We start from the raw sequence: 14,160 nt of genomic DNA, 5'->3' as shown, positions 1-14,160 counted from the left end.
AAATCATCATACTCTTCACCCATTGTGTGCGTGAGAAAGAAGGATGGTAGTTTAAGACTGTGTTGCGATTACAGGGAATTGAACCAGAAGTCCATCCCTGACCGCCATCCAATCCCTAGGATCCAAGACATGCTGGACAGCCTAGGAGGAAGTTCATGGTTTTCTGTGCTAGATCAAGGAAAAGCCTACCATCAAGGATTTGTGGAAGAATCCAGTCGACCACTGACTGCCTTCATCACACCTTGGGGTCTGTATGAGTGGATCAGAATACCCTTTGGCCTTAGTTCTGCGCCAGCTGAATTCCAACGCAGCATGGAAGCTTGTCTAATGGGACTGAGAGATGAGGTCTGTCTGCCGTACCTAGATGACAACCTGGTTCACAGCAGATCATTCAAAGAACATGTGGAACATGTCCGGTTGGTACTGCAACGGTATCAGAAACATGGAGTAAAGTTAACAGCGAGGAAATGTGAACTTTTCAGAAACAAAGTCAGATTCTTAGGTAAAATCGTGTCCAAAGATGGCCATTCCATGGATCCAGCAGACATTGCACCTGTGCTGGCCTTGAGGAACAACCAGCCAAAGACTGTTGTAGAACTCAGGAAGTTATTAGGATTCATTTCCTACTATCGTCCTTACATCCAAAACTTTTCCAGGATTGCAAAGCCCCTGTATGACTTACTATCAGCGGATAAAACACCCACCATAACGTCAGTGCCAGCTCAACAATCTAAGAGGAAGAAGCCATCACCAAAACTAAAAGGTCAACTACCTTCTCATCAGTCTATAGTCTGGACTGACCACCACCAGGCAGTGCTGAACCAGCTCATTGACATCTTAATTCATGCTCCAGTTATGGGTTACCCTGACTACAGCAAACCCTTTGTTCTGCACTGTGATGCCTCTCAAGAAGGACTAGGAGTTGTATTGTACCAAGAGCGGGAGGACAAATTGAAAGTAATTGCTTATAAGTCTAGGACTCTAACACCTGCTGAGAAAAACTATCACATGCATTCAGGAAAGCTAGAATTCCTTGCGATGAAATGGGCCATATGTGAAATTTCCAAGGATACCTATACTACTGTCCATCCTTTGTAGTGTATACTGACAACAATGCACTAACCTATGTCCTAACTACTGCCAAACTTAATGCAACAGGCCATCGATGGGTTGCAGAACTCGCTGACTTCAATTTCACTATCAAGTATCGTCCAGGAAAGAGAAATGCAGATGTACTCTCTCGTATGCCACTAAGTCCTGAACAATACATGCAGCAGTGTTCACAAGACGTCGACCCCAAAGTCATCAATTGCATAACACAAGCACTTCAAGTGCAACAGAAAGAAGAAACGCCTTGGCTGTGTCCAATAACCATAGCGGGTACAACGTCAACAATAGATGGTACCCAGAAGAAGGTAGCTCAAATACCTAAAGAGACCATAAGGACAGCACAAAAGGAAGACCCAGTGATCGGTCCAGTGTGGAAGTACAAAAACCAAAACAGGTTCCCATCAAAACAAGAACGACAGGGTAAGCAGCTTGATATCTTTATACTAATGAAACAGTGGACCAAATTGTACCTCGAGGAGGATGGAATCTTGAGACGGAAAACACCCTCAGGTTCTCAACTAGTGTTACCCAAGCTGTATCATTCACTGGTGTTGAGAGAATTACATGAAGAAATGGGTCACTTAGGAGTGGAAAGAACTGTAAACTTGATCAGAGAGGTTCTTTTGGCCACATATGCAGAGAGACGCTGAGCAATACATTAACCATCAGTGCACCTGCCTGAAAGATAGATGCCCTAATAAGCCTACAAGAGCCCCATTGAACAATATTGTCACCACTTATCCCTTTGAGATGGTCTCCATCGATTTCCTCCATCTGGAAACATGCAAAGGAGGTTATGAGTACTTACTAGTAGTAATAGACCACTTCACCAGGTTTGCTCAGGCCTATGCAACCAAAAACAAGTCAGCAAAGACTGTTGCCGATAAGATATTCAATGATTTTGTCTTGAAATTCGGATTTCCTACCAGAATTCACCATGACATGGGAAAATGGGGACAAAACGTAAACCTTCAGAACGCAACCAAATGGAACGGAAAGCATTTTGGTGCATTCTGTTCTGTTCACTTACGTTTTGTCCCCATTGACAATGAATGGGGACAAAACTGAAGCGTTTAATTCTGGTATTGAGACCCTATGAAAATCTTAACGCTAGTGTGAAAGTAGCCTAAGAATAATATCAAGTAAGGACATAGACTTCATTGAGAAATCTAAGGAATTGAAGAGAAGACTATTGGAGAGGGTCACCCCGAGAAAATAATAGTTAGTTTGTGAGAGCAATGAAAAGAGGAGGACAAGGAAGTAGAGGCAGGAGTGATAATAGACAGGAAAAAGAGAAAAAGGAGAGAGCAGGGTTTACTTTTAAATATACACCTATGGCCTTAATCATAAAGAAAGCCGTCCTTAATAATTGGCATATGATGAAGATCTAAAAGGAAAAAAAATCCCCCCCCCCCTTATCAGTTTTAGAGGAAGTAAAAAAAGATAGTGAGGAATAAGTTTGAGAATAAAAAAGATAATTGGTTAGAAAAGGGTATTCCAGAAGGGAATTATAGATGTGGACAATGTTCAGCTTGTAGATTTATGATTAGATCGAAATATTTAAACATAGGAGGATTGAAACATATAGTGAGGCCGTTCATTTCATGCAAGGCACAGTATGTGGTTTATGTTATATTTTGCCCATGTGGGAGATTTTTCATAGGGAAACCATAAGGTGCCTGTATGTGAGATTCAGAGAACATAAAAAATCGATTGCGACAGGGGTAGGGTCACCCAGGTTAATAGAATATGTTAGAGAAGCACATGGGGGGGGGTGACATACTTACATGTGTAGGTATAAAAGTAGTAGGAGTATTGAGAAATGGAGGAGATAGACATTGTGTATTACTCCAAAAAGAATCCTCCTGGATAATACAAATGGGATCTTTGGGTCTTAATGATGAGAACGATTTAGCAGTTTTCATCTAACGAGTTGTATAATGATGCTTTGGATTTTAAATGAATGCTTGCATATCATTGCCCTAGGGATGATGCCAGGCGTAGCGTAAGAAGTGCACCCCGACGCCATCACGCGGGAGTGCCCGCACCAGAAATAAAGAGACTGAGAAGAATCCGGTGAGTGCCGCAATTTTTATCTTCTCCTTACATCACGACTGGTGTGTTCACTTCCATCTTTACATCTGAAGAATCCAGTAGATCACTGGCAAAACGCCTCATACAGCATTCTCTTTTTTTGTTTTAACAAACGTTTTATTCTACTGGATTGACAACACCCCATAATCAGTTTTTACTCTTCTTCTCATCATTTCATTGTGATTACCACAGCCCGATTCCACACAGAGGAAGCAGCAGCCATGATCCTATACTGCAAGTGGGATGTCGATATTGAACAGAGATCTCCACATATCTTTTCTTTTTTGATCTGGTGAGCACATAGAACTTCCTAGGTAGCATCACTATTTGAGGATGGTTTACACTATGGAACGCTGGTCTGCTCTTTTCTAATTTTTGGAGTATAGGTAGAGTAACCTAAGCATTAGAGGTATTTTAACCATTAACATTGGTCAGCTCTCCGCGTTATGTGGGGGCCAAACTGTATAGGAGGCACCAAATCAGCCATATCTCCCTTAGAGTTGTATAGAGCACCAGCCTGCATGCTTGCTCACTATTCCGCAAAACTTTCCATTAGAGATGTCCTTGCGGTTCGCCCGGCGGTCGTTTCGCAGCGAACTTTGCGTGTTCAGGATTCGCTGAACATATGGAGATATTTGCGCCCGCCATATTCTTTTACATTGTGAAGAACTTTGACCCATGACACATCCATCAGGTGGTACAGGACAACCAATTGAGACGTTTCAGCACATGGACACACCCCCTACCTTATAAATAAACCTGATCTGACCGCCATTTTACATTCCGTGTTTTGCCAGTGTAGGGAGAAGTTGTTGTGTGGCGCAGGGACAGGCTGTTAGGGACACCAAACGCTATCTACTAGGGCCACAAAAGTCTTTTTAAGGACTGGTATAGGTGTGATACACAGAGGGGTGCGATATACAGTGATGGCCAGTTCGCATTGTTTGCCCACGAACATATGCGGGCTGCCATCTTTTTTCAAAAGTCTGGCGAGGCACAGGTAAGCCCTTACCTGTGCCACGAGCCGGTCACCGGGAGCAGGCAGTTCTGAGAACAGCCCGATGAAGGCCCCCGGTGGCTGTTCTCGGAACTGCCTGCTCCCGCTGAACGCACTTGTTTTCAGACCAGCTCGCGCACAGGCACAGGTAAGGGCTTACCTGTGCCTCGCCGGACTTGTGAAAAAAGATGGCAGCCCGCATATGTTCGTGGGTGAACAATGCCAACTGGCCATCACTAGCGATATACTTATAATACACTTTTATAATGAGTCAAAAACATATAGATCTATATAGTGATCACCTGGAAGTCAGGGGGCTAGGGGCTTACTAGGGCCATTTTTATATAGGGCAAGGTTCCTATCAGTGCGGGTGGTCTGTGGTTAGGCTATCAGGGCCAGAATAGCACCCCCCCCCCCCCCCCCCCCCCGTAGGGCAATATCGGGGACAGTTCTTTGCCCACCCTGTCCTTCAATACCACATCATCATTTAACCAAGGGATAGATGGTTTTTGCTTTCCCTCCGGAATTCTTGGATGTGCACTGGAACCCCCCGGATTGTGGTAGGACATATGGTTTCTGATTTGGTGCCGCCGAGCACCTGATTTAGTGCCGCCGAGCACTTGTTGTTGCCTACCACGTCTATGCTTTTTGCTTAACTTTAATAATTTAATTTATTTTCATTTTGAGGGATTTCTTTTCCATTCACGCGTCCATTCATTTTCAATGGGGCCAGAATGTGCTGTCCACAACCGCATTTGCGGATCCACACTTCCGTATCCGTGCTTCCGTTTCCGCAAAAAAAATAGAACGTCCTATTCTTGTCCGCAAATTGCAGACAAGATTAGGCATTTGCTATTATAGTGCGGGCGATGGGCGGTCCGCAAATTGCGGAATGCACATTGGCGGTGTCCATGTTTTGCGGATCCGCAAAACACGGACGTGTGAATGGACCTCATAGTAACATTATTAAAGGTTATGTTTTATCTTTATGTATATTCTAATGGATTGCCTTCCTTGTACAATGTTATAATATACTTTCTATGTTAGAAAGTATTTTATAGTGCATTTGTATTGTGCAGCAGTTGTGTGCGGTTCTGCTGCGATACTGCAGGTATATAGAGGGACAAGCATTATTGGAACAAATAATTTCTACTGGTGTGATATACCAGTTGCCCCCCCAAAAAACTGATTGAAGCGGGGTGTTATATACCAATATACTTTCTTTATAGTGCATTTGGGTACTGTATAGTGCATTTGCGCATGTGTGTACGCAAAAATTATATTGCCGATATTTCGCATTGAAAGAGATCGCTAATTCGAATACTACATCTGGTATGTCACTGTACATGTTGTGGGACTATTTATCCACTTCTAATAATTATTTCTTGGCTGCAAATATGAGCTGAAGGTTTTTCAGGTTCGCCTGCTATTAAAATGAATGGGACCCGACGCGAACTTGCGGTTCGCGAACATTTGATCGCATTCGCGAACCGTCCCGGCAGATGTTCATCGATCACTACTCCCCATCACTAGTGATGTGCTGGTGGGGAGGGACTGTGATTATCAATTTGTGGGGGATATCAGTGGTCAGGCCTTTATCAATCTAACATATAGCTCCTGCCTCATGTCCTATTAATTGCTGAAGTAAACCTTTAAAGAGAATACATGTGAGACCATAAAGGAATCCTGGACCTTTACAAGAGATTCAAATGTTATTATGCACATCCTAGTCCCTCAAAGTTGATTTTGGATAATTTAGTTGGTAATTCATGTGATTAATCATGACTTTAACCCTAGCATCATGCTATCACCAGGGAAGGCTTTAGGCTGGGTTCACACTTGAGCACATTTTATATGCGCGTTTAACGCACGTTTTTGTCGCGCGTTTTTATGCGCGTTTTTTGCAATAGTAAACGCGCGTTTGTGTGATTGACTGCAGTGTCCTATGGCCACAAACGCGCGTCAAAACGCCACAAAGAAGCTCAAGAACTTGTTTGAGCGTAGGGTGTTTTTCAGCGCGTTCAAACGCGCTGTAAAACGCTCAAGTGAGAACCAGGGCCATAGGGAAGCATTGGTTTTCATGTGTTGAGCGTTTTACAGCGCGTTCAAACGCGCTGTAAAACGCTCAAGTGTGAACCCAGCCTTAAACTTGGCCTAGTAAAGGGCCTGGGATTGGGGAGGGTAAAGGTCAGGTGATCTTTGTTTTAAGTTTTAAAAACAGGAGCATCTTGGTAATCAGCATATTCCTGTGAAGAGATGTGGCCAAAAGCTCCACGTCAATGCTAAAGCTAGTCATTGTGACCATGCTCATGGCCAGCTAGATGTAAATAGCATGAGGACCAAAGATGGACAGGGGCAGCATGGAGGAACCGAAGCAGCATGTAGCAGGTAAGTATGAATCTTCTGTTTCAGGGGGCATGCAGCGGGTACTTGCAAAAAATAACTACTACTGGAAAACCTTTTTAACGACCAAAGCAACATTTGCAGTTTTGCTATGGTTTTATTTAACATGTTATATCTTTGTGGTAATCTTATGCATCCCCATGGGTTTGGTTTTGTTTTTGTTTTTTTACCAGGAGAAACGTGGCTTTCATTTAGTGACATATTGTTTTCGCATAGCGTTGCTAACTAATCGCGACTTCTCATCTTTCACTATGAATGCAAAAACAACTGTAACTGCAATACACAACAAGGCCAGTAGATGGCAGTGTGAACCTAAAGTACGTAATAACACTACACTACGCCAGATCCTCCTAAACTATAAACCTCCCCTCCTCCGCAACCTTGCTCTACACATGGGTATTCTTATCTGTTTATTTTAAAAAAAGGCAAAAAACTGTGGAAAAATGCACTTTTCCCCAATTTCACGTGCAACATTTTTAAACTTGAGTTTTTACTTCTGTATGCCCCCAGATTTGTTTCTGTTTTTGCTCTGATTAAATTAAAAATATGCTGATGTATGTTCATTTTTTCAGACTTGTATATATTGTATTTAAAATTTAAAAAGGGAAATATGAATATAAAAACAAAATATGGGCTGATATTTCTTTATTGACCAAAGTATAAAAGAAGAATAAACCTCCCTAAGGCCTCATGCACACGACCGTTGTGTGCATCCGCGGCCGTTGTTCCGTTTTCAGTGGGGGTTTTTTGCGGACCCATTGACTTTCAATGGGTCCGTGAAAAAATCGGAAAATGCACCGTTTTGCAGCCGCATCCGTGATCCGTGTTTCCTGTCCGTCCAAAAAATAAGACCTGTCCTATTTTTTTGACTGACAACGGTTCACGGACCCATTCAAGTCAATGGGTCCGTGAAAAAACACGGATGCACACAAGATTGCCATCCGCGTCCGTCATCCTTGTCCGTAGGCTACTTTCACACAGACTGATCCGCTGATCCGTCTGCATAAAAGCTTTTTAGATCTGATTTTTCACTTCGTGAAAACTCAGATCCGACAGTATATTCTAACAAAGAGGCGTTCCCATGGTGATGGGGACGCTTCAGGTTAGAATATACGAAAAGAACTATGTACATGACTGCCCCTTGCTGCCTGGCCTCCCCCCCCTCCCCTGTATTTAACTCATTGGTGGCCAGTGAAGCCCCCCCCCTCCCTCCCCTGTATTTAACTCATTGGTGGCCAGTGCGGCATTATAGAAGCATTATACTTACCTGCGATGTCTGTGACCGGCCGGGCGCTCCTCCTACTGGTAAGTGAAAGGTCTGTGCGGCGCATTGCTTATAGCACAGACCTTTCACTTACCAGTAGAGGAGCGCCCGGACAGTCACAGACATCGCAGGTAAGTATAATGCTTCTAATAATGCTAAGTAACCATGGCAGCCATGGACTGCAGTAGCGTCCTGGTTGCCATGGTTACCGATCGGAGTCCCAGCGATTAAACTGGGACTCCGATCGGAACTCTCCACTGCCACAAATGATGGGGGGGGTCGGTCATTTTAATTAGCGGGGGGGCCGGCCGCATTGGCCACCAATGTGTTAAATACAAGGGAGGGGGGGCCGGCCGCACTGGCCACCAATGTGTTAAATACAAGGGAGGGGGGGCCGGCCGCACTGGCCACCAATGAGTTAAATACAGGGGGGGAAGGAGGGGGGGTCTGCCCCCTGCTGCCTGGCAGCACCTGCCAGGCAGCAGGGGGCAGTCATGTACACAGTTCTTTTAGTATATTCTAACCTGAAGCGTCCCCATCACCATGGGAACGCCTCTGTGTTAGAATATACTGTCGGATCTGAGTTTCACGATCTAACTCAAATCCGATGGTATATTCTAACATAGAGGCGTTCCCATGGTGATGGGGACGCTTCAAGTTAAAATATACCATCGGATTGGAGAAAACTCCGATCCTATGGTATATTAACTCCTGACTTTACATTGAAAGTCAATGGGGGACGGATCCGTTTGCAATTGCACCATATTGTGTCAACGTCAAACGGATCCGTCCCCATTGACTTGCATTGTAAGTCAGGACGGATCCGTTTGGCTCCGCACGGCCAGGCGGACACCAAAACTACTTTTCTTCATGTCCGTGGATCCTCCAAAAATCAAGGCAGACCCACGGAAGAAGAAACGGTCACGGATCACGGAACAACGGAAATCCGTTTTGCGGACCGCAAAAAAAAAACGGTTGTGTGCATGAGGCCGAAAGCAAACTATTTGCATTACTACACACCCAAATGTACGCGCTAATGGGTTTGAAAAGTAGAAAACTGTATCAGATATAATGCCACCTTCTTGTACCAGGCTCTAGTTTTACTTTTCATTAAATAAGGTTGAAGAGCCCAACCAGAGTGGTCAACACCCCCCACAAACTTGTATTCTTTGATACAGTGTCTTTTGTCTGTCCGTCTCTCTCTTACGGTGACCATGGTGTTGGTATGTACAGTGCTTAGCATAAGATCCCATTCACACAACTGTATTTTCAGTCCGCATCCGATCAGCATTTTTTGTGGATCGGATGCGGACCTATTCATTTCAATAGGGCCGCAAAAGATGTAGACAGAACACTGTGTGATGTCCGTGTCCGTATTTCTATTCTGCGGCACCTGCAAAAAAATAGAACATGTCCTATTCTTGTTAATTTTGCGGACAAGAATAGGCATTTCTATCGAGGGCCGGACAGTCAGATCCTCAAAACGCTGGTATCTGTGTTTTGTGGATCTGCAATTTGCGGTCCACAAAAACCGATACGGTCGTGTGAATGGAGCCTTAACACCATTTTGTGGTCATTGCACTTAAGTGAAATGATTGAATCATTTGCTAAAGCCAAAGATTTCACCAATTATACCCACTATCTAGCTATGTCCATCTACAGGCCCAAATACGCTGCCCGATGTACGGGCAGTTGAAGCCCCAGTGGGTGATAACACATTCATCAGAGCTTGTTTGCACTGGTCTGATCACACAGGCCGATGCAAACTGAATGTGGGAGGCACATTTGCTACCGCACTTGTGCCTCCCCCATTCTGTTATATTGATTACTGGCAGCACATCTCACATGTGCTGCCAATAATCGTGCATATTTCCTCCTACTGATTGGCCATTTGATTATACAGGCCAATTATCATTAAGGAGCATTCGTATGATCCTTTGTCCCCGATAATTGGCCCAAAAATCATGCAATTTAATAGTATTTATTTTAGTTCAAAGAGAAGCTGTCAGCAGTTCTGGTCATGTTAAACTGCAGCCAGCAGTAGGTAGGGCCTGCTGAGAGCAATACAAACATACCTTTTGTGGAGCTTTTATTATCAGGAGTAGTATGAATATGAAGTTTTATTTTGCCAGGTTTTGCTCCTGCAAAAGCGCAGGGTGTGGATTCACTGTGAATTTCTCTTTGCATTGGGCTTCTATACAAGCACTCCCCTCTGCTCTGAGGGACAACTATAGCATCCAACCAGGCAGAGAGCAGAGAACACTTCACAGTGAAGCTGACAGACCACCTTTTAGATATTAAAATATGATTTGTAATCCCATGAAAGCAATTTAATCTTTACTAGAATTGTTAACTGATTAGGACACTCTCAAATACAGAAAGTATCACAGTATAGCATATCCCAGCATTTCATACATCACAACCTTTTGCATTCTTGGACATATTCCTCTCAACTGGGTACTGCAGGTGGGTTACAATTCCCTGATCTGGTTTTGTGTAAGCAGAGATCATATTCTTGATCTTTCTAAACATCCTTTTTGGGACCCCGGGTGCTGCCTGGACATAAACAAAATAAAATTAATGAAATAATAATAGTTAGAAAATGTGTGATCATGTAAGTGCAAAAAATATACTTTTTATATAAAGAAGCACAACATGTGCCTTAAAGGGGTATTCCGGGTTACCATAAATATAACTTATGTTTTAGACTAATTCATCATCAATAACTACCTAATATAATGTAAATTTCACATATTTACCATTCCGTTGTTATTAAAGAAGTTTTCTTACTCTGCTACCCACTTGTGTTAGTGTGTAGAGATGGCCTTGCAATTCGCCAGGCGGTCGATTTGCAGGGAACTTTGATCGTTCGCGATTCGCCAAACATGCAAATATATGGCGATGTTCGCATGCGCCATATTCTTTTGCACGAACTTTAACCCATGACACATCCATCAGGTGGGACAGGACAGCCAATTGAGACGTTTGAGCACATGGACACACCCCCAGCCTGTAACAGAACCCGATCTGGCAACCATTTTACATTCTGTGTTTTGCCAGTGTAGGGAGAGGTTGCTTTGTGGAGCAGGAGCGGACTGTTAGGGACACAAAAAGTTAGCTAATAGGGCCACAAAAGTCCTTTTAAGGACTGGTATAGGTGTGCTATCGATAGGTGTGATATACTGAGTGGTGTGATATAATTATAATATACTTTCTAACATAGAAAGTATATTATAGTGCATTTGTATTGTGCAGCAGTTGTGTGCGGTTCTGCTACGATACCGCAGCTATATAGAGAGACAAAAGCTATTGGAATAACTAATTGTGACTGGTGTGATATACCTGTTGCCCCCCAAAAAACTGATTGAGGGGTGCAATAAACCTGCTTCCACAAAATACTAATTAATGGGTTCTATATACCTGCTTCAACAAAATACTGATTGAGTGGTGCGATATACCTGCTTCCTCAAAAAACTATTTAAGGTGATTTATATACCTGACGTTCCACAGGGATGGTCTGGGTCGGGCAGCTGCACCAGGCCAGTGCCTAAGTGGGAAGTTGGAGAAGGCACGTGCGATAACTTCAAAGGGTGCACCAGAGTTGGTTGAGTGGCTCAAAAAGCCTTCCGCTTCTGCATCTTCCTCATCCTCTGCATGTGCACCCCCAAAGTCACCACCCCCATAGTCACTCCACTCGAGTCAGAGGAATTATTTTCAGAGGAAGAGGAGGTAGCAACGGCCGCCACCCAGCGGTCTGACAATACCCAGATCAGCCCAAGGAGGGTGGTCTTCGCTGTTGCTGCCTACTCCGTGATCTCTAATGTCAGTGGTGGTGAAGAGGACGATGATATGTCGATAGACATCACGTGGGACCCCACAAGAGAGGAGGGGAGTTCATAGGAAGAGACGGAGCAGCAGATAGGGAGGAGAAGGAGGAGAAGCAGGCAGAACTCGCAGTGCAAAAAAGGCAAAAAGCAGACTGCAAATGTTTCTGGAGCGAGCCATCCACCATGCACGGTCACATCTTGCGTTCCCAGGACACCGACACATGGCTCTGCAGTGTGGGCTTTTTTTTTAACTTGTCAGCTGCTGACAATAGTTTTGCCATCTGCAGCCTGTGCTGTCAACTCATAAGTGACGGTAAGCCCAACACTCACCTAGGGATGACCGCCTTAAGAAGTCACCTGGCCTCCCATCACCAAGCCCAGTGGGAGCAACACCGTCAGAACCCACAAAGCCACACTCCCGGCGCTCCATGTTCTGCCTCTTCTCCTTCTCCTCTCTCCTTCAATTTATCTGGCAGAAGGCAGGCTTTCATGGCCCAAATGTTCGAGCGTAAAAAATTTATGACGTCGGATAACCCTCTTGCCCAACGGCTGACCGCTGGCTTGTCAGAACTGCTAGCCCGCCAACTATTGCCATATAAACTGGTGGACTCTGAGGCCTTTAGAAAATTTGTGGCCATTGGCACACTGCAATGGAAAGTCCCCAGAAGGAAATATTTCTCCCAGAAGGGCATCCCAGAGCTATATAACCACGTTCAGCGGCAAGTGAATATATCTCTGGTATACAATGTCGGTGCCAAGATACATCTGACCACAGAACCATGGTCTAGCAAACACGAGCAGGGAAGGTACATAACTTTTACTGACCACTGGGTGAACCTTCTGACGGCCATCAAGCATGTAACCCGTGGCACCCGTTTGGATTTGGTGTTACCGCTACGGATTGCATGCAGGCCTGCCTCTTCTCCTCCTCCTCCTCCTACTCCATCCTCCGTCTCCTCTTCGGCTGACTCATCCTTTTCCACTGCTACCGCCACTTCTGCTGCACCCCCCGTGATCCCAGAACCTATTCGACGTGCCAGGTGAGACGTTGCCATGCTGTGCTGCGGCTGTTGTGCCTGGAAGCCAAGAGCCACACTGGTTCTGCACTGCTTTCAGCTCTGCGGTCACAGGCCGATCAGTGGCTAACCCCGGTCAATTTGACAGTTGGTAAAGTGGTGTGCGACAACTGTGCAATCTGCTGAGCGCGCTGAAACTGGGCAAAATGATACTTGTGCCATGCATGGCATACGTCCTGAACTTAGTCGTGCAGATATTCGTTGCCAAATACCCCGGGGTCCAGGACATCTTGCGGCAGGCCAGGAAAATCTCTGGCCATTTTAGAAGATCTTACACGGCCATGGCTCGCCTTGCTGACATTCAGCGGCGACAACACCTGCCCATCAGACTTCTGATTTGTGACAGCCCGATGTGCTGGAACTCCACCTTATATATGCTTGATAGGCTGCTCCAGCAGCAACGTGCTATTAACGACTACCTGTACGATCTATGCAGCAGGACAGGTTCTGGAGAGCTTTGTTTCTTTTCACCACGCCAGTGGCTGCTCATGTGTGAAGCATGCAGACTTCTGCAGCCATTTGATGAGATCACCAAACTGGTTAGTCGCAGACAGGGCGCCATCAGTGACATCGTACCTTACACCTTCTTTCTGGAGTGTGCATTGCGTTGTGTCATTGATCAAGCCGTTGAGGAGCAGGAGCAGGAGCTGGAAGATGAGGAAGTCGCAATGCTGAATGAATTCCCAGGGGGGCTACTCCATCTGAGACAGCAGGAGTGTGAAGAGAAGTCTGAGGAGGATGGTGGCTGGGGGGAGGAGGAGGAGGAGCAGGAGCAAGAAGAGCAGGCTTTTAGGGGGACTTTAAACTTTTCGGGGATCCCTGGTGCTGTCCGTGGCTGGGGGGAGGAGACCGAGGATGACATTCTCCTGGGCGATGAGCAGGAGCCAGGGTGCTCCACCATTTCCAATTAACTGCAAATGGGGGCCTTCATGCTCCAGTGTTTGAAGAGAGAGCCCCGTATACAGAGGCGTATCTAGTGAAAATGGCGCCTATGGCAAGCACTGAAACTGCGCCCCTGTCAAAATATTTTAAACCCATCTTTCAGATAACCTTAACAAAAAAAAAACCACGATAGCTCTTTTGTAGAACCCCCATAAAAACTTACAGTTACTTGACTTGGCCCTTGGGGATCTCGGACGCCACTTCAACACTTTGGCCGGGGGCTCGGCGGAGCTGATGTTGTGCTTTAACCTAATGAGAAAGATTTCATAATAAGGATTTGGAGAAAGGGCAGAGGGATAGCAGAGCAGGGAGAGGCTGGTGCTGCTACTAGGGGGTCATACCATGGGGGAGTAATAAAGCCCACCATAATGCCCCCCCAGTAGTAATAATTCTCCTTATAATATGCAAAACATTTGTAATGCCCCCAGTTGAGCTAATGTTCCCATA

The 14,160-nt window shown here is 45.1% G+C and overlaps 1 protein-coding gene across 8 annotated transcripts in view; it reads right to left on the bottom strand.

The window, feature by feature from the left end:
- SH2D1A (SH2 domain containing 1A) overlaps positions 1–14,160 on the bottom strand; it is a 121,470-nt gene that overhangs the window by 29,475 nt on the left and 77,835 nt on the right. Inside the window, exon 3 of one of the 8 annotated variants that reach the window (XM_040405748.1) lies at positions 10,292–10,424. The exons of the other annotated variants lie outside the window; for them this stretch is intronic. Within the exon in view, the coding sequence (XP_040261682.1) occupies positions 10,292–10,424 (133 nt within the window). The remainder of the gene's footprint in view (positions 1–10,291; positions 10,425–14,160) is intronic. 8 annotated transcript variants of the gene reach the window in all.

Source organism: Bufo bufo, chromosome 8 (genome assembly GCF_905171765.1).
Source record: "Bufo bufo chromosome 8, aBufBuf1.1, whole genome shotgun sequence".
NCBI classification, from domain to species: Eukaryota; Metazoa; Chordata; class Amphibia; order Anura; family Bufonidae; genus Bufo; species Bufo bufo.
This window is presented reverse-complemented; position numbering and strand designations above follow the sequence as displayed.